General features: G+C 40.5%; 2 protein-coding genes and 1 long non-coding RNA gene across 3 annotated transcripts; 1 reads left to right on the top strand and 2 right to left on the bottom strand.

Moving 5' to 3' along the window:
• Positions 1 to 125: 125 nt before the first annotated feature.
• LOC144035305 (uncharacterized) lies at positions 126 to 8,599 on the bottom strand. The gene is made up of 19 exons (XM_077544895.1): positions 8,506 to 8,599; positions 8,386 to 8,441; positions 8,227 to 8,284; positions 6,663 to 6,814; positions 6,520 to 6,584; positions 6,340 to 6,433; positions 5,829 to 6,098; positions 5,409 to 5,702; positions 5,073 to 5,327; positions 3,543 to 3,863; positions 3,358 to 3,467; positions 3,016 to 3,235; positions 2,790 to 2,945; positions 2,411 to 2,601; positions 2,054 to 2,205; positions 1,247 to 1,504; positions 1,020 to 1,173; positions 383 to 521; positions 126 to 262 (listed from the first exon to the last, which is right to left on the bottom strand). Coding segments are annotated over exons 1-19 (3,069 nt in total). The 5' UTR covers positions 8,508 to 8,599; the 3' UTR covers positions 126 to 140.
• Positions 8,600 to 9,173: 574 nt separating this feature from the next.
• LOC144035306 (cAMP-regulated D2 protein) lies at positions 9,174 to 20,022 on the top strand. Its single transcript, XM_077544897.1, has 8 exons — positions 9,174 to 10,282; positions 10,423 to 10,624; positions 10,865 to 10,998; positions 13,020 to 13,147; positions 13,383 to 13,501; positions 13,847 to 13,987; positions 14,100 to 14,272; positions 18,995 to 20,022. The coding sequence occupies exons 1-8, from the start codon at positions 9,782 to 9,784 to the stop codon at positions 19,445 to 19,447; spliced, it is 1,851 nt and encodes a 616-aa protein (XP_077401023.1). The 5' UTR covers positions 9,174 to 9,781; the 3' UTR covers positions 19,448 to 20,022.
• LOC144035309 (uncharacterized) lies at positions 12,898 to 16,119 on the bottom strand. Its single transcript, XR_013288412.1, has 3 exons — positions 13,783 to 16,119; positions 13,315 to 13,479; positions 12,898 to 13,191 (listed from the first exon to the last, which is right to left on the bottom strand). It is a non-coding gene; the product is annotated as an uncharacterized LOC144035309 (long non-coding RNA).
• Positions 20,023 to 21,301: the final 1,279 nt, after the last annotated feature.

Below are 21,301 nucleotides of genomic sequence, written 5' to 3'. Positions count from 1 at the left end.
TCTTACAAGAAATCTGTCTTCATATTTTTGGAACACGCAAAAGAGGAATAAATTTAACCTCTTCAAAAGGCAGAGCAGGAATCCATACAGCTCTCTTAACATTTAAGAAAACACAGACAAAGGAGACAGTTTGAGCCACTTTATTTCTTTTGCCTAGTGTGAAGAGCCATAACAGTTTTGGTTGCACTCACTGACATTACTGCTAATCCCAAAATGCCCACTAACCCCACCGTAATGGAGATCATTGTCAAACTGTCATTCCCTGCAAAAGAAAAGAAAAAAAGTTCATATTCCATTAATTAATTCAATATTATACATTGTCAAAACATGAGTATAAGAATAGACAAGCTTGTCACAATCTCATAAAAATTGCGTAACTTACAGGAAGACCGTTTGACTCGCGACGCATCCCGACTAACAATGAGAGGTCCAGCAGACACCACAGCTGCTCGTTTTGAGTTTGGTTTTACGTCCATCATGCGGGTGGCCGCTCTCTTGGCGCGTCGAGGGCCTGTGCAGTTCTACGTGTTTAGAGGAATATGGGATTATTGTGAGACGTTAATTAGTGTAAAGAGCAACAACTCCTAGGCCTTAGAACAAACTCACTTAAACAATGCCATAGAATTAGGCCAAGCTGTTGTCTAAAAGGAACTAGTTCTTAAAAGTCTCGAGCAAGTAGCTTCAGAACACAATGCAAGTAAACCTAAGGCAGTGCTAAACCCCAAGATAATGTCCATGAAAATGTTCTTCGCGTTCACCTAATCGCATTTATGCTTATGATTCTAGTATTTTTTTTGTTTTTTTTAATATTAGCTAAAGACAGAAGAAACAAAGCTGAGATATTAATTCTTATAGGCCATTAGCACATCTTTATTGTTCTTTGAACTTATGACAAGACAGTTGATAAGATACATTATTTGTTTTGATCTTAAAACTAATAGCCAACTGGCAAATCTGCAAACGTCTCGCATGTTCGTGGAGGGACACCCACAACAACTACTGTGACCAAGTAGCATTACCTTTGTGCAGCTTTCTTTAAGTCCACATATGCCGGCCAAGCAGTGAAAATAAAGGGGTAGTTCTTCGGGCATGTGGAACATCTGCAAGGCGAATCTGCTTTTCTGAGCCACGCCGTTCACAGACAGCCACCGGAATGTGTAGTCGATAGGACAACTAAAGGGGAACAGATCATTGAAGTGATTGGACACGTCCCATATCCTGGGACTAAAAAGTGCAGTTTCCTCACCCGTTCTCAAGGAAAATGCCCTGAACTTCATTTTGTGGGTCACGGGTCTCTGTGGCCCAGCAGGACTCCACGTGCAGCAGGACGTTGGAGGGAAAAGAGGCGTTGGCATCCAGGGCAACCTGGAAGTACAGCGTGTCCTCTGGGTCCATGCTGGCAAATTCACGGTAACTGCTGCTAAACGACTTGTCGCTGAACAGGTCCATGGTCAGGCCGAGCTGCAGGGAGGTGTTGAACTCCACCAGGGAGTAGGTATTGAACCTACAGCACAAACAGTTAAGTGTGTGTGCTGGTCATCAAACTTCAAGATAGTGTCCTTAAATATCATTCATTTAAAATGTATTGCATAAGTTAAATAGAAATTGTAACTAAAATGATTTTAAAACAAGCGATTCATTTTACTACTAGAAAATAGTGGTCCCTTATCATACCAGGCCATTGATAATAAATAATAGGCAATGATATTTGACCAGTGCTTGCCACACCACATCGGTGACTTGTTGGTGCTTCCTCCATGAGTGAAAATACAATCAAACAAAATACAGCACAACCTGTATGAGTGCATGTGCTATTCATTTACAGTCTAGATGCAGATGGGGGACCATCTTTTTTGATTTGTTACTTATTGCTTTTTCTTCTTGTTTGTAGAGCTGTTACTTCGTAGCATGCACCGGTTGTCATGGCAACAACCCCCCCAATATCATCTTTATGTAGCCCATTTAAGTGAATTTTAAGTAGACCATTTGTAACTTAAATATTAGCCTTCAAGTGACGTGGAGACCGAGCGCTTCAATGTCAAACACGACCCACCATTTCAAATCGACGCTGACATGGGCGTTGCGGATATAATGCAGAGGGTAGACGCACTTCCAGATCACTTTCAGATCCCTCCGGCTGATGGTTTCTTCCTTGGTCAAGGAGACAGCGAGTGTGTTGTGGAACTCAATGTGGGTTTTGTTCACCTGGGAGAACACAAAAGTCACTTTACACAAGGTGTTTTGGAGACAGTCAAATTACATTTATTGCCATAAGGCAGGACTTGCACTGCATGATTCAAATGACAATTTCCCATTTCTTGCTCAGAAGTGGCACATTTGGGATCATTCAAATGTAATGTAGCCTCTTTCGGACTTTGGACCATTTTAAACCCAAAAGAAGTCCACTCACCCGCCTCTTTGTCCCGCATTGCGAGCCATGCCGAGGAGTGCGGAAGTGGAACAACATTTCGCTTTGCTCCACTTGGCACGTGGCGTTGTTCAGCACTACCTCCACCTTCCCGCCAATGTACGCTGTCAGGTAGGGTTTCGCCACGCCACCGGTCATCTCGTTCTCCAGACACTGACTGAAAATGCCTTTCTCTGTCGAGACAAGTGTGACTTTTATAGGTCAGCAGCAGACAAATTACTGGGCTTTAGACAGTTCCCGTCTTTTTTTTTTTTTTTAAAGGTCATATTTAAATTTAAAATCGGGAGGCATGTTTTACATTATTTTTCGCACTCACCAAGCAATACTTGCATTCCACATAGTTAAAAATGACCCCCATTACCGTTGCAGAGCGGGTGGGAGGGCACCGGTGGCTGAAGCACAGCGCTCACGTCATAGTAGCCCGAATTGCACGCACAATGGAATGAGCCCAGAGTGTTGATGCACTGAGAGTTCTGAGGACACAACGTGTGGGCGGACGCCGCACAAAGATCTGGACCTGAAAGAACAAACGAGTCCATCAAATGCAAGCCAATTAACTGATTTGAAGCAATTCTGCCTTCTCCTACCATCCCAGTGAAGAACTCGACCTCGGACAGAGACATTAGCATTGTCCCGGGACTTAATGTAATCCATGTGAAACATAACCGGCAGGGGCATGTCGTCGTCTTTGTGGGACGCGTCGAAAAGCATCAGCTGAACCAATGTTTTGTTCATCGCAGTTGCAGGTTCCATACTGGTGACCTCCGCACGGATTGGAGGACGGACCTTGCTCAACATCTTGAGAAGCTGCAGGACACAAAATGAACGCCCAAATTGGTATAGGACATTTTTTTCCGTTTCATTCAACAAATACTGTGTATTGCTTCAAAATGGCTCGGTGTATGTTAAATATGCAGGAAGCTGCTTACTATATTTTGGACACTCTCCACCATTACAGTTGTTGCCTCAGACATTTCATCATCCACATCATCAGGCAGAGGTCCCGGCACGACCATTCTGAGCACGTGAATTTCTTCAGCTACAGCATAAAACAGAAATGCACCCATCAGTCTAGTTACACAAATGTTACATGGGCTACATTTGGGATTCAGACCTTGGTCTTCGTCGATGTAGTCGAGTGCTACGCCCCTCACAAGGAAGCCATAGGTTGAATTGTCTACTGTGAAGCACAACACTGTAGGTTGCGACTCCCACCCGCCGTCGCACTGCTCCCACAGCTCGAGGACGTAGGTTTTCCCAGCGTCCAGTCCCCGCAGATGCAGCTTGGTCACGGTCAAATTGTCCATCTGGAGGACACTGCCATTCTCCAGGGACAGTTTGTATAAAAATGACAGGGATGAAATGGAGGTGCCAGGAATCCACAACGCTACCGAGCCATTTGTGCGGTATCGCAGTTCAAACACACCACGGGCCCCTAGAAATGCAGACAATGCAACACTGGGATGATCACTTAAAAAAAGAAAAAGAAAAAAAAAAGACATTATTTCTGTAATTACAAATGGAGGCAATGCCCTGCAATTTGCTGGCAACCAGTCCAGGGTGCACCCTGCCCTGAAAATGGATGTCAATCCTGTAATCTCCACCCCTAGGTGCATTGTGGAGTTTGCCACTTTTTTACTCGCGACTGCCACCTCTGGCCTGAAGCGCAACTGCGGCCTCTGTGTCAAGCTTGTGCCTTGGCATCACTCCACCCCTCCCCCAGGTGTTCGCCATGAACACTCCATACTGAAGAGAAGATACAAGCTGATAAAAACAAACAAGTCAGGCCTCTTTGTACTCAACTGGTCATTGGTAGAGAATGCGTGACAACATTTAAATTCGCTTACCGCCAAACGTTATCTAAGAAGAGAACCGCTACAGTGATTTCAAGCCTTTTCACCCATCTTTCAAGGCAAACAGAATATTGTGTGCTATGACTACGTAAACATAGTGGATACCATGATTCTACATTTTGCCATCTTTAGTAATCACCATTTGAAAATAGGTCATTTCAATGACACCAAGCTGTAATGGAAAAAAGAAGGATAAAACGAGCTTTTTGTGAAAATATATATTTTCTGCCCAACAGTGACTTTAACACTAATATTTTTTGTTTAATGACGCTCTGAATTAGACGCTTTTGATCATTCACGTAATCCTGGAAAACGTATTTCCTAACAACCGCCACGTTTTCATGCAATTTGATCCACGGGAGCCCATTGAAAAAGGATACAATGCTGCCATCTGCTGGCTATAGTTAGTTGGTGTTTCTTAAAAAAAAAAAAAAAAAAAAACAACTCATTCATGAAACCAGAGCTGCACAAGACATTGCGCTGCCCACTGACAAAAACAAAACAAAACATAGTTGACGTCAACTAACGTTATTGGCGGTACTCGTTGGGATTTCTGTTAACGTTAAATTAATGTTCTTGGCAGGAAAAGGGTTAACATTGTTATATCGTTTCTCATTAGATGTGACTACTGTGTAATTAAGTTCCCTGCATGTCATTGGCAGGACAAGATTTAAACTCTACATTGTACCTTAAAAAAAAAAAAAACACATCACCCTTGACAATGATCATTTTACTCCAAGGCTCACAAATGTATTGGCATTTTATGCCGCTTTCTACACAATATAAAGTACCTGTGTGTACTTGAAGTGTCTTGGTACTCATGAGCACGCCATCGCCACACATTGCATCCACTCTGGCTTGGTAAAGTTGGCACGGCAGCAGCCCTTCAACCTTGTAGTCAGTAGCATATGTAATGCCGTGCAACGTGTCACCATGGTGGATGTTGAACCTCAAGACGGGTGGTGGCACGTTGCTCACCACCCAGCTCAGCGTGTAGTTGTCGGGGCCGAATGACGTCTGACGCAAGGCCTTGATGCGAGAGTGAGCTAATTTGACACAAGTGGGTTCAAGTCAGGTGTCATTTTCTCTCGTTAGCGTTTAAACGGTGACAAAAATGTTGAACGTACCAGTATTTCCATCAATCTGGATCATTTCACTGTAGTAGAGCTCTATCCCTTTTTGGCAAACCGTCTGTAGGCCAAATCGAACCCTGCTGCAGGGTTGCAGGCCAGACAAGGTAAAAACAAAGTCGCCCCCCTCGATCCAGGTTGGCGCCTCCTCCACAACGTGGTCAGTCCCGTTGAGATAGAAGGACGTGAGGAGGAAGAAGGAGAACCCGAGGTTCTCTGGCAAGTCCCAGGTCAAAGATATGCTGCTGCCGTTCCACGAACTGACCTGAAAGTTTCGGGGATTGTCTGGCTCTGATGGGAAAGATGACAAAACATTTTGCAGTACTTTTTGGTTTTGAAGTCAAGCTTTAAGAATGAGTTTCAGTTTGATTGGTGGAAAGGCGTTCTTTTCCGACTACGCTTTGTTCCAGGGCATACCAGTTGAAGTCGAGATGCAGGTGACAAGGTAATCATCCTCGGAGTCCACGCACACCACATAGAATGTGCAGGAGTTCAGGGAAGTGATGTCATAGTGACTGTCGGTGAATGGATTCCTGCTCAGCATTTGAAATGAGTCCTGGTCATGCTGATACACGGTCACAGTGCGGTTGCTGCCAACAGGAGCTGGTTGGCCGACCCCCGTCCACGACAACCGCAATGCGGCGGGAAACCGGGCCTCCACCTTGGTAGGATGTCGCCCCGAGTGGCCTAGTTTGAAGACAGTCAAACATCAAACCAATGTTTGCTTAACTAGATTATGTTGGAAAACTCAACAAACTTAATGAAACTGGTGTCCTGTCCTGGCATTTGAAAAAAAAAAAAAAGACATGGAGATTTTTGTTGGTTTACTTAGCTAAATTTAACCGGGACATATTTAATAAAGAAAAAAAAAAGTCTACTAATGTTGAATGGTTGCATTTAAAGCCCACAAAGCCATGCTTGTTCTTACCAATAGCAAGAAAGAAGTTATCATCTTGAAAGAAGAACAGCGTGCCATTTTCACAAGGGATCACATCAGTGGAAGGCACGTTTTCCAGGACCTCCTACAAACAGGGGTGATAAGATTATGAAAACAGCTTCATTTAAAAAAAAATTTTTTTTTTCATAATTGTTTAAAATTTTCCAGCACCTGTGCAGTAACATCTTTAACATCGCTGAGTCCTTGATGGCCACTGACTTTGACTTGCTTGGTACCTTAAAAACACCGATGTTTGAGAACATGCTCCTTTTAGATAAATGGCATTAAGAAATAAAGCATCATTGTGTGCTTACCTGGGGAAACTGTTATTGTCCACGATTTAAGATCACCTGCATACTCGAGGGTCACATTGTTTTCTACAGACGGAGGTATAGTCAAGGACACCAATTTGGCTCTTGCAGGGATGTTTTTTAAAGCTGTGCCATTTAGCCATAGGTTGCCAAAGCTGAGAACAAACAATAAGTCTTGATAAGCCACTGAGCTAAGTTGGGCCTTTTTTTTTTCTTTTTTAAAGGACAGATGGGCAACAGGTACTTTAGTTTTTATGTAAATTAGTTCATTTTGATAAAATAACTAATTCCGCTGTTGTACGGGCAATTGTATTTAGAATTTGTAATTTTGCAATGATAAAAAAAAAACCCGTTAAATGCAAATCTAAAATAGTTAGTAATCATTACTTTTAATAAAATAAATTATCTTATCTAAATTATAAAATATAACTGAAAGTACAGCACATAAAATGTTAATATTCAAAGATATCCAGCAGAATTTTTTAACTTTTTAAATTTCCACTAACTGCATTAACCAAGTCAATAAAATAAATTTACCATGCATTAGTTGAATTTTTTTTTTAACCAAATATTTAACATTCCATTAAAAAATGTTAAGTTTTTCTTATTTTGTCAATTCAACATTTATCCCCAATTTTTTTTTTTTTAAACTTAGTTTATGTAAAACTGTTTCACAAATTATGTACTGTAAATGCATTACAATTAGGGATGCACAATAATACATCATGTCGCCATGATGCATCTTCTGCGAACACTAGGTCGTGTGCATTCTGACGTCACAAACATGCGGCACTACCATAGGCGAGGGGAGGGGTTGAGGAGTTGAGCACAACTTGAGTCAAAACCACAACAGATGGACCAACTTGGCAAGTCTATTATTATTGGCGGATTTATTTATCATCTTGTTTATCTGTTTGACGTTAAATTGGTCGATAATTAATCGGCCACCAATATCATCGTGCATCCCTAATTACAATTTCATGAAATAAAACACATTTTAATTCAACAATTTTAGAAGGGGAAAAAATAGCTTATTTAATGCCGCAAATGCTACAGGCCACTATTTTCCCAACATCTGAGCTAGACACAGCAATTCGGCCATTACCGTAAATGATGCAATTTTCTATAGTTTGAATATCATAGGCCAGTAATGCCCAAAGGTACGAGAAACACTAGTGCTATGCAGTCTCCCTCTACTGGTATACAATAATAATGATAATTCTTAGGTAATCCAGTTGTATTTTACTTTTTAGTGTATTTAAAATGGAAGAGCTTTTTGTAAATTTTAATTACGTAGATTTTTAAAAAGGTAAATTTTTTATACGATTTAGGCAGTTTTTATTTTCCTGTAAGGGCAGTTTAATGCTCGGGCCTAACATTACACTACAGAGCTAAGTGCTTTATTTAATACTAAGTGCAAAAAAAAATTGAGAACCACTTCAATTTTGAGTTAATCTACAGCACTGAAAGCAGACCAGGCAATTAGAAAGCAAACTATGTAAATAAATACAATTAAAGTTCTTGATAGTATGAAGTCAGGGAGCAGAAAATGAACAAAAACATTTACATTTCCTCCTTATTAAGGTCGATCCAACAAATAGAGAAAGAAACGTCACCAGTGTGTCCTGTTGAAGAGAGGAAGAAAAAAAACAAACAGAACAAAAACAAAGTTTTGCCTATATAGGACAACACATTAAAAGAAATTCGCAAGCGGCGCCAATCTCACCTAATGATATCCCTTGAGTTAACAGTGTGAAAAGGGCTGGAAACCAAAAGGAATTCCTGGAGATAAATCAATTTGAGTCAATGAGAGAAACATGTCCATTGTTGATTCATGTTTTCTTACATTTTTCTTCGTAATTCCAGCAAGGAAAAGGCGTTTTCGTTCGGTAAAAAGTAGGCTTTGCTGGACAAGGACAGGGCACTAATAAGCGACAGGTGTGTGCGAGATGACGTCATTGCACATCGTTTTAGGAGCCGGAATTTAAGCAGTCATCGTTGCGTAATGAATTGTATACAGGTATTAAACAATGTATGTAAATAAATACATAGCTGTGTAAAAGTATGTTTTATAAATGTTTTGCCGACATACAACGTGTTCTCTTGATGTTTTTGGGTGCCAATTGTAGCGTCTCGTTCAGGGCTTCAAAAGCGACTCCGGCAGTGGCCTGTAGGTGTCACTGTGCACCGAAACCGAAAAGTTAGCCTGGAGTTTGTCGGTCAACGTCTGCAGTGGAAAGCCAAGACGATCAAAATTTACATTTAAGTGTTGAGTTATACTTTAAGGAATAGTAAAAACACATTTAATAATACTACTACCTTATTTTACGAACTAATGGCCTCTGTTATTTATCAAAAGGGTATTTCATAATATTGACTATATATATATATATATATATGTATATATATATATATAATTGTGACTCTCTTGGGCTTCCATATTTTAAAAATCCAATAACAAAACATCAAAATACCCTTCTACTTGGAAAATAGGACACTAAATTGGTAGGAAAATAACAATGGTAATAATAGGTTTGGGACTCGATTCTTTGCTGCAGCCTGCAGCTGTGCTTTTCTGGGTTTTCTCCAGATACTTCAGCTCTATTCTACAAAATAATGTGTTAGGTTCACAGAAGAATTGTGTAAATTGTTCAGAATTGTGAATGTCTATATGTGTCCTGTGACCGTCTGGCAACCTGTTCAGGGTGTAAACCACCCCTAAGTCAGCCGGGAAGCGCTCCAGCTCAGCCGTGACCCTAATGAGGATAAGAAATACAGAAACTGGATGGATCGGCATTCAGCAATAAAACATATTTTTCGTCTTTTGATAACACATTGAATATGAATCTCAAAACAAAAGTGGGTTGGCCGATATAAAGCTTACTGCATACATTGTGCTAGTTTCCATCGCGTGCCAACTAATTACATCAGGCAAAGTAAAGGCGATGTGTCCTCAATCACAGTCCAACATTACAGTGCTTGTAGTCCAGTCACACACAACAACTTTTGTCAGATTCATCTTAACAAGTAATTGGAGTCACAAGCCCGTGGAGAGTTTGAGGCAGCAGTCTTGTAGAGGGATTTGTCTCATCATGATCTGAGCTGTGTGTGTTGGCAAATATATGCGTTATTTGTCAAATATGGAGAGCTGGACGTGCTCGCTGCTGTGGTGCACACTTTGTTTGGTGACGATCACTGGAGAGGCAACAAAAAATGATGAGGTTAACCTTGTCAGCTTCCTGAGAGGAATCTATGCTGGACTCTTGGTGAGGGATGATGATCCGTTTGTTCTCAATACAGATTTTGGGATAAACTCCCTAGCTTGGCAAAGGTCGGAGGTCAACTCATTCACAGGAGAAAGTGAAGACAAACCAGTCAAGAAGGAAAAGAATGGGACTCCTGGACCTGTGGTGTTGACCAAAAACGGGCCAATCAAGGGGATTACAGCGGATAAGGCCCAGATATTTTATGGCATACCATATTCGGACCCCCCAGTTGGGGCTTACCGCTGGAAGCCACCCAGACCTGTGAGTCCTTGGAAGGGGATTTATGATGCCACCTTCCCCAGGGCGCCGTGCATGCAAGGCTGTAGAGGACCAATCGCTGCGGAATGTCCAAGAAATGTAAGAATCAACACATTCAAAAATTCTGCCTCACAGAGATGAAATTCGGTCTTGAATCTTCAGTGTGTATGTTCTGCCCGTGATTTTCTGGCTTTTTTTTATTTTTTTATTTTTTACCTCAATCATATGTCCCACTTTAGGTCAGCGAGGACTGTCTCTACCTCAACATCTTCGTCCCCCGGGATGTGAACTTTAGCGCTCCACTGCGCAGTCCACTTCCTGTGATGGTGTGGATCCACGGCGGGGATTTTATCGCCGGTTCGGCCTCCAAGCCAATGTACGACGGCCGCTTCATGAGCAACTTCACCCACACTATCGTCGTAAGCCTGGAGTACAGACTAGGTGAGGAAGCCTTGTTCTTTTCTCGACATAATGAAACCATTAGAATAACGCTGAATGAGAATACATATTATGCATGCGTGTGAGAGTCATTATTTGAAAATGGCTGTTAGTAATTATACCGTCTGCCTCTGAGGCAGAACACATGAGCAGTGAAATGTGAAGGTAATTTGGCAAATGGCTGCCACGCTGGAGTCAATTAGCCCGACTGTGACGTTGATCATGTGACTGTATGACTGAAAGGTGCGTTTGGGTTCCTGGTGTCTGGCAAAGACCCCAAGACGTCAGCCGTGGGAAATTATGGGATTTTGGACCAGCAGGCAGCACTTCTTTGGGTCCAGCGGAACATTGCGATGTTTGGAGGTGACTCCAGCAAGGCGAGTATCAATCATCCATTTATTAATAGTAGCATACTGCACTGCGCTTATATATAGGGAAATTTAAACAAATACAAATTAAAGTGCTTAAGCATTGTTAACTTATATCTAAATAAATGTAAAAAAAAAAATGTAAAGATGAAATGCCAACAAATTAAAGTTAAATACAACTGAACTGTACATAGTAGTTATTAGTGAGTTCTCAATGTTTTCTAGCAAAAGTTCTCATTTACAGGCAGGACAGCCAATGATAATCCCAGCTGCTCAGGTGAAACATGATTTGACTACACTATGGACTCATCACTGGTCGATCAGAGGACACATAAAGAGAGAGACAACCAACCATTCACGCATAGACAATGAAATAAAAAAAATGAACAACTTGAATTTAGGTACTGTATAAAAAGCTGACTTTCATTTAAAAAAAATGACTTGCTCCCGTTCAAAATGGTAAACTGAAAAAATCCGCATGAAAGTATTTTATGTTCTCTTCTCGTTTGTGTAATTGGAGGTCTAATAAATTTGCTAAACCATGGGAATCTTTCAATTCTGTCTAGCCAACACCTAGCCTTAAATAAACTAAATACAACAAATAACATTTATTTGCAAGGTGTTAAAGCTGCTCTATGTAATAATTTGCCCAAAAATGCCTTTTTATTTGATAATTTATTACTAAAACATCTTCTAATTAGTAGATTAACATTTTAGCTGCTGGCTGCAAGCATCTGGTTTTCAGACTAGATTCAGGTTTGAATTTCACCCCCCCTGTCTGCGAATGTGACGTCATGTGGACATTATAGGAGTATGCATCTTAATTTTTCAGCCACAGGTGGCAGTAGCGATCCAAAATTAAATTTTCTGCCTTACGACTGTCATTTATATCATCCAGTGATGCACCAAAAGCCACTGGAAAGCAAGTGAATGGCATACAATCGGACCATGAACAGAAACCAAAGTCACAGTGAGAGGAGTAATATGTGCTGATTTGTTTTGTTTTTCCAGCCAATCCAATCAGTGCACAGGTCAAATGATTATGTTAAAATGCAGTGCAACTAATGAAAATGAGATTGTTTTAGTTACAATATTAGCAATATTTAGCAGTAATTTCTTACAAGTTAAAAATATGATAAAGAAAAAAATTCCAACACTTCGGGGTACGCTCCAACCGCCTGTTTTAGCTAAAGATATTAACAAGCTTTCTCCGACAACAACAAAAAAACTTTCAAAAATATATAAGTTACTTTCATATACTGATAAAATGTCTTTACCCATCTCGAAATGGGAGACAGACTTGTCTATAGCACCGGAACCTGACTTTTGGATTCAAGTTTGTGAAAACGCATTTAAAATGACAAAACACACAAATTTACAACTTATCCAATATAAAATTATTCACAGAACATACATTACTCAATATATGATGAAGAAAATGGGACTCTCAGACTCCGACATTTGTCTCCAATGCTTACAAAACACTACAGACACTTATGTTCATGCTTTATGGTTATGTACTCCGGTTATGTATTTCTGGACTAAAGTCTTAGAAAAACTTTCCGCTATTTTGGACTGTAGGATACCTTTATCTCCAAACTTGTGTTTGCTAGGTGACCTAACAACAACTGACTTACCACATAAACAATTTCAATCTACACTTGTAGCCCTTACTATCGCTAAAAAAACAATTCTTGTTAACTGGAAAAATAAACAAACTCTGAATATCGACCAAAAAAAAAAAAAGAAAAAACCCCAAACATTTTTATTATTTATTTATTTATTTATTTGTTTTTTAAAAAAAGGAGAGCAATGATGATGTCAAATCGAATGAACAATACTGAGCTCTCCTGGGAAAAAAAAGAAGAAAAAAAAGAAGAAGAAAAAAACCCCCAGTAATTTCTTACATTACCACGCACACAACAGCAAAAAGCAAAACATACTGATTTGAATTTGCAACACTGAGTGTCAAGTACACGATGGCAGTAATTGCAAATGTAAAAAAAATGCTGTATTGTTTTTTGTGTCAGGTGACGATATTCGGCGAGAGTGCCGGTGCTCAGTCTGTGAGTCTTCACCTGATGATCCAAAGCAGCAAGCCTCTGTTCAAACAGGCCGTTCTGCAGAGTTTGCCCTTCTCCATCCCTTTCAAGACCAGGTGAGGAAGTGGCAGCGGTGTACAGTATTCTCATCTCTCACACACTGTCATGGGAAAAAAAAAAGGACTCCATCAATTTTCCTGGCAATAAACCACAGTTACCAACACCTGTTAGAAATGTTGTAGCCACAGTCACTTTTTTAAACCCTTAGAAAAATTGAGTATACCAAAAATTCACATGCAGTTCAACTTGATGATGATCCAGTTTCCACGTTTCATTCACTTTATCTCTCAGACACGACGCCCTGAAGCTCGGAAAGGACTTTGCAAAAAAGACCAACTGCTCCGTTGGCGACATCGTCTGTCTGCTGTCGCTCGCGCCACAGGCCGTCCTGGAAGCGCAGATGAAAACAAGTAGGACGATGCGCATAAGCAGCAGCAGCAGCAGCACCGGCAGCAGCCCACACTTTGCAAACTCTGTTACATAAGCGGCACTAGCCAGTTTATGATGAAAAACACAAGTTTTATCTTGATTTATGGCATCATGTGAAGCAAAATAACTCTTGGGAGGGACCTTGAAAGGAGCAGTTCGTTTTTTTTTAGTGCGATAGTATATCTTGCTGAGGTGTGAGAGCCCTGAAACTCAAAAACAAAAACCAGAAGGTGGTTTATCAAAAGTGTTTTTCGTGTCTGACCTTTTGAAAGTTTGTTGTCAAGTCCCTCGAGGTTTTGAGATAACTGGAAATTCTGTGATCCCAGGTTCTAAGCTGGTGAACCCGTTCAGGTTCCTGGAGGTGTTCGAGACATGGGGTCCCTTTATTGATGGTGAACTGATCAAGGAGCAGGCGGTCGCTGCCTTCCAGAAAGGCCACTGGCACAAGGAGAAGCAGGTGCTGCTGGGTAAGACTCACACACACGATTCATTATTGACGCTAGACTCTGAAATTCCTCTTATCACACATCACAAACAAGTTCATACTCGAGTCTTTGTTTCGTTGTTACTGTCCTGCAGGTACGACCTCAGAGGAAGGCGTGATCTTTGTGTATGGCGTCTTTAACAAGCCCGTGTCCGCGGTGGAATCCATCATGTACGTTACGGCCATCTTCAAACAACACAGCCTACGGATCCTGCACAAGTACCTGCCTCTCTTCAGAGACTCTGATCGAAGAGTTATGCTGGCTCAGGTGAGAACGCAATATACTTTTTTTTCTTTTCTTTTTTTTTTTCGGAGAGCTCAGTATTGTTCATTCGGTAATTTTTCGGCAATATACAGGGTGTCCATAAAGTCTCTTTACCATTTAAAAAAATAATTAAAAAAGCAACTGATATTTTATTTAGATTTGTTCTATTGTATTCAATGTTTAAAAACACACACAGTGTTTATCATTACTGACCTTAAGCAAAGGATTACTGATGCCATTGGCACAATTGATGAGGCTATGCTACAGCGAACATGGCAAGAAATCGAGTATCGTCTTGATGTGCTTCGTGCAACTAATGGTGCCCATGTAGAAGTGTATTAAAAGAGGTAAAAAAAAAAACTTTAAGAAACGCTGAATACAATAGAACAAATCGAAATAAAATATCTAATCAATTGCATTTTTTATAAATTTTTTAAATGGTAAAGAGACTTTATGGACACCCTGTACTTCTGTGCAAACGCAACTACAGCTACAGTTGAAAATGTAAAAGTGGGTCATGTCATTGGAGATGAATACAGAGATATCAATTTAGCCATACGAATAATAATAACCAATTATGTAATGTGACCTAGACCAGGGATAGGGAACCCTAGTCTTCGAGAGCCACTGTCCTGCCTGTTTTCCATGTCTTCCTCTTCCAACACAGCTGACTCAAATCATCAGCTAATCAGCCAGCTCTTTAGAAGCCTGGTAACCATCTCGTTCATGAATCAGGTGTGTTCTCGAGGACCAGGGTTCCCTACTATTCACCTAGACCATTTATCCTCACGATGTGGCGCCCCCTGGAGGCCACATCACTTAGCATTTGTATATGTGACCTAAAGGGCTAGCCGGTGTAACGTAGTGTATAGGACACAACATCAATTAAGCCTTGTTTTTTCTTTTCTGGGTGTATTTCATTAAAAAAGACTGATCAATAATTATATGTAGGCAGATAGTATTGCTAAAACAATTAAACTAATGAGGCCTTAAAGTCTTTTATGATCATATAAAAGAACAAAAGGCCCGTTAAGTGTATACTGTGGCCATCATCGAGGACCCGCACTGGTCCCACGGGAACTCATAATTGTCTCTTAAAAGTAGGCAAGTAAAGCCTCAAAGGGTAGCAGGAGGAATCCTGATCCATTCAGAAGTTTAAAATATTGTATCATGACATTTTGGGAGAGGCATTTAAAAGAAGACGAGATACAGCAATTCTAAATAAAATAGGACCATTTTGCACAAAACAAAATGCAGCTCTCTAACAACCAAGGGGAATTTGGCTGGCTTGTGTTCTTCAATTTAACTTTGAACTCAAGCCTCATTTCCTGCATTTCGCATTATTGTGCAATTATTTGTAATGTAATGTCGGCCTCTGTGCACAAGCGTGGAACTATACGATCACGTGGAAGCCAAATGTGATGTGAGGGAATTACAGAGATTGAGTATAATGGAGGAAGGCATCACATGCTTTCTTTTTTTATTGGCCAAATGTGGGTTTGGGACATAAACATGGACTCTTTGTTTTTATGCTTAGAGAGACACACTGATTACATTGTAACTGTTTGTGGAGACACTTTGGTAGACTTTATTAATAATAGCATTTTTCAAACTTGCACGTTAAGAGTGAAAAGTCAGGCCAAAAGACCACAAAATTAAATACAACGCTACACTTTACCATTCAAAATCAAATAGTTACTTAATGCAGCGAAGCACTTACTGTATACTTTAGTCAAGAACGTCTCTTCCACTCCATCTGGAGTGCAAATACCATATGAAGCAAGCACTTAAACGCACCGGCTGAAAATATGGCTCTAAATACGAGCTATGCAGACATAAAACTTTGACGAGCAAAGTCACTTTAAAGCTCTGCTCCGGGGCGCATTTAATTAAGCAGAAGAGACAATAATGTATGCAAATTTCCTAGCTCATACAAATAGATAGAGAAACCAGGCCTTGCCATTCAGACTGAGGCCAATTCTGTCTAAATACGGGTTTTTATTCCATTTTAACCCTGGAGAACCCAAGAACCCTTTTCTTCTTTGGAAAATTATGAATTGTACATTAAATGACTGCTATAAGTTCACTGAACACCAAAATATATGTTTTTTTTTCAACTTTTTTTAACTAGCTCAGAGTTGCTAATTTATATATATATATATATATATATATATATATATATATAAAACATACTCCTAGGCATTCTGCAACATGATATGAAATAGATTAACAAAAAAAAAAAAGTTTACCATCTGATGGTTTGCTGAGAAGATGGTTTTGTTTGGATTGATTTCCATCTCAACAAAACAGCATGTTGCCAGCCATCTTGTCACCACCACCACTCTGGCTCGTGTAAGTGCAATATTCATCCACTAGATGGCCCCATGCAGGGGTCAGAAGTGGCACTCTGGACTTTTGAAGTTAAATTTGTAAAAAAAAAAAAAAAAGGTCTTTGTTATTTGAGTCGCAGAATTTATAGGGGTCAAATTTGACCCCGTGAGTTCTCCAAAACCAATTTTGGGCCACTAACGGCCGATTGAGTAGAAAGTGGACGAATGCCTTTGTGCACGTGCAGCCCAGGCATCAAGAAGTCGACTGAAGGGAGGTCATGCATGGATCGATTGTGAGCCTCTGAGTGTCTCTTTGGGCTTCACACATTCTAAAAACTCAAATAATGAAGAAAATAATGAAGAAAATAATGAAGAAAATAAGGAGCTGCTACAAAAAGCCGTTTGAGCGTTTTGATATCCATCTTAAGCGTTATGCACTAGTACACTCTGTCCTCACTAGTAAGGCAATTCAGAAAGACTGTCTTAATAATGTGTCCGCCACTTTTGGCCTACTTACTAGAGAATTACCGTGCTGCACAACTAACACTACACACACTAGTAGCCTCCTTATCGAGCATTTCAAATAGATACTCAAGTTTTTAGATTGCACTTTATTTACACAATATGCTGCCCAAAGCATTTTACAAAGCCTTCTATTCTCACACACATTCATACACCAGTGGTTGGCTGCTTCCGGGATGCTTCCAGGTCCACTGGGAGGAAATTAGGGTTGAGTGTCTTGCTCAAGGACACTTCGACATGGTCACCAAGGGGTGAGGATCGAACCCACAATGTTTCGGTTTGGGAGACAACCGCTCTACCACTGAGCTTATTTAACATCAGGAGAAACAAAGATATGCTGGTATTGTAGCTTTTTTTTCTTTTTCTTTTTTTTTGGGAGAGCTCAGTATTGTTCATTCGGCAATTTTACCGATTTGACATGTCATCATCATTGCTCTCTTTTTTTTTTTTTTTTTAATTAAAAAAAAATATATATATATATATACTGTATATATTTTGTATGTGGGTGAGTATGTGTATGTGCGTGTGTGCGTGCGTGTGAGTGTGTGTGTATTCATTAGTTCACCTACAGTAAATGGTATTGTATCTTTAATGGTGTCATCATTTTAGTAAAACTCTCCTGCCCGCACAGGGAGCTAAATCTCCAGCTTCTATAGCAGGCAAATTACACACCTACCCCCCTTCCCATCATTAGTATGGTGCCTGGAAGCATTGAGAGCCAGCTACCTGCATGGCAGTCACGGAGTTTGTCTGTTTGAGATGCAGCCAGACTGCCAGCACCAGGAAGTGACTTGTCTGTCATCAACACCAACAGTGGCAGGCCGTCACCCCAGAATAATTAATGAAGCACAAGGCAGACATATCTGGGTAATGCGGGGACACTGACTGTGATGTTAATTTGAGTGTACACATTTTAGTATAGACATCATCGAAGTGTGGAATTCTGGATACTTAGCGGCATGGGTTTTAGAGTTAGTCACATCCTTCCCAGTTTGCAGCGATACGTTCAGAAAAGTTTATTTTTTATTTTTTTATACAAAGTGATTTCTTCTGGACTTAACAGTTTTACGGCATGCTACAAAAGCACAGATTGTGTCGGATGTTTTTGATGGCTGCTTTTGATCATTTCAATGAATTCAAAATATTCTTGCGTATATGTAAATGACCCATCTTGAACTAAGCAAAAGCACTTTTAATGCCTCAGAGTGCCCCCAGGTATGCAATGCAAACACAAAGCGGACCGGATTCACTTGTATCAGCCCCAGGATAAACCTTCATAGGAACTGTTATAAATATTCACCGACAGTTTTGGGCCACACACACTCACAAATGTGCGCACACTTACATGTCTTCATAAAGGGCACTTCTCGAGAGGATGTGTGTGTGTGTGGGGGGGGTCGGCATAAATGTCAGCCAGTTTGCCATAGAGCTGATGTTGAGAGCTCAGCGTTTCGGCCCCCTCCTCCACCATTTCTGCCTGCAAACATGATGGAATTGGATCAGCAACATTTGGCAAATGCATGTAGGATACATATTGCAAAGCGGCGCAGAAAAACACCGTGTAAAGATATTTACAGAACCACAACCTTTGAGGGCTATGCTACATAACTTCATCCCAAGACTAAAAGTTTTAAACCAGTATCTGCCATTTGGGACAAAAGTAACAACGAATGAAGATAAGTGAATCGTGTGCGAATCTCTGCATACAGCTGTGTGGGTGCAGGTTCCAGTCTCTAAAAGATAGAAAGCATTTTCATTTTTTTGTTGCTTCTTTTTGTTATGTAGCATAAAAAATTATTCTCACTGCACTGCCTCTATTTACTGTTCATTTAAGTGCAGCTAATTTTGTTTTTTTGTCTTCTTCTCACTTAAGATCGTCACCGACTTCGTCTTTCTGTGTCCATCGCGGAGGTCGGCGCGTGCCGGCACAGAAGCAGGAAGCCAAGCATGGATGTACGTATTCGACCACGTGACGTCGGACCCCCGCGTCTGGTCCGGTCTGACCTTTTGCTACCGGCACGTCTGCCACGGCGCCGAGTTGCCATTCGTCTTCGACTCGGCCCCCGTGGCTAACTTCACCCTGACGCCGGCCGAGAAGCTGCTGTCCAATCGGATGCTGTGCTACTGGGGCGCCTTTGCACACACGGGCGACCCGTCCTCACGGGTCCGTCAGACGACCTTCTGCCGGGAGCAACGTCTGCCCGTGTGGCCTCGCTATTCTGACACCAGCGGGTGGCTGGTCATGAACCTGACGGTGCGCTCACATTCCCAAGTGGGGACCAGGAGCCATATGTGTGACTTCTGGGACCATCTGGGTATTTATTAGGGTTGTAAAATGTTGGGAATTTTCAAAGTTGGAAACTTTCAGTGGGAGTTTATAGGAATAAATTGGATAAAACAAGACTTTACAAAATTGAAGGCTAGATTAATAGGGAACATTGAATATAGCTGGAGAAAGTTTTTTTTTTTTCAAGTAAAATGTTTATATTTATGCCTCAATGCTACTATGACATTACCTTATCCTCAATTTTCAGTTAATTCCCATTAAAAGTTTCCAATTTGGAATATTTCCAAAATAATCCATTTGAAATTCCCAAAGAAATTCACTGGACACATTCCGCTATTTCATAAGAAAAAAAATCCATCCCAGCAGTTGCTCGTAGACATTTCCACCAAGCAGCACTTCAACTCAACTGGAAGGGTAAACTTTTGTTGACCAATCGAAAGACTGCAGTGTAGCTCCACACTTTACATATTATAACAGACCAATTCTGTACAACTAAAATGTACTTTCCTTGCTGTAAATGAGGCTTGAGTTAGTAGTCTCACCTATTGCTCATTTCCAAACTAGACATCTGTATTAGAATATTTAAAATAGGGGAATCGTCTCCAAGCAACATTTCTAATAATAAAGTCCTTTTCCAATCAACGCGTAACTGTTTGTTTTTTTCACTCCCAGCCATTTTCACTGAAGCAACCGCCTTCGCTCCTGGCTGTTTTACTGGATTTTGACTAATTTTGCAAATCCCACAGAATATTGTGTTCTGCTGCTATACAAAGAGTCTCTTCTTTCATCAGGAAAAACAGTATATTTCTGTTTCTGTTTTGCAGCAATTAGCATTAGAATATAGCTAAGTTTCATCATTATTTACAAATCAATTTAGTACTGTGGGTAAATGAGCTTGTTTACAACATGGCCCTGGTTGATCTCTTGTACTCTGCCGCCACACGATGGCTGTTTTTGTAATTACTACCATTGCTTCACCCGTTCTGTGCAGTTCAGAGGCTGCATCAAAGCCTTCTGTATAACTTAAAAACATTAAAAAAAAAACAACTTATAAATACGTCTTTGGGACACTTAAAACATTTAAAATAGAACGTTTTTGGGAGCAAATGAGTTAACATGATATTCCCAACAGATCGGGGATTCTCAAAGTGTGGTACAATAAAAACATTAGTGGGACTCAGGCTCTCTCTAGTGGTATGCAAAAGAATAACTGAATTAAAAACAAAATTGACAATAATTAAAAAGTGATATGCAATCAAACAGCTTGTGCCCGTTTAAAGATGATTAATACTTTTCATGTGGAGTGAATCAACATTTCAAGTACAGAAAATCTTTTAAGTGCAGGTCAATTGCATTTGAGTAAAATTTTACGTATGATACATTTGCATGTGGAAAATCAACCTCCACATAATTTAATTTGCGTTCAGGTGCTGCTTTTTTGATCAGCAACAGAATTCTGTTAGGCTCAATTAAGTACAACGGCATTATAACAGCGCGTGACAGTCAAGAAATGAAAAATGGCACAGAGTTGTGATAACATTACAAACTGTGAAACAATGAAGCTATGATTTGAAATAAATTATTTTATAACAGAGTTACCAGTTATTGGAGCGGTACAGCCGATACCATCTTGAATTTGATTCAGAACTGAAAGGAAATCATTGGTTTCCAACTTCACTACTGAATGGACAAATGGACAATCGCAGTCACAGGATGCAAAGCTTTCGAGGTGTTTCTTTGCCTGTAGCGGCAAAGATTACACATTGAAATTCTGCAGCCGCTGTGAGGACTCGCTGATTATCGCACATAAAGAGGAGACGGTCTAATAAACTAACTTTATTTCAAGGTCCATAAAAGCGCCGGCCTGCGGGGCCCGCGCGTGATGAGCAGCGC

This window comes from Vanacampus margaritifer, chromosome 15 (assembly GCF_051991255.1).
Source record: "Vanacampus margaritifer isolate UIUO_Vmar chromosome 15, RoL_Vmar_1.0, whole genome shotgun sequence".
In the NCBI taxonomy this organism is placed as follows: domain Eukaryota; kingdom Metazoa; phylum Chordata; class Actinopteri; order Syngnathiformes; family Syngnathidae; genus Vanacampus; species Vanacampus margaritifer.
Note: the sequence above shows the minus strand (reverse complement) of the source record. Positions and strands in the feature narration are given on the sequence as shown.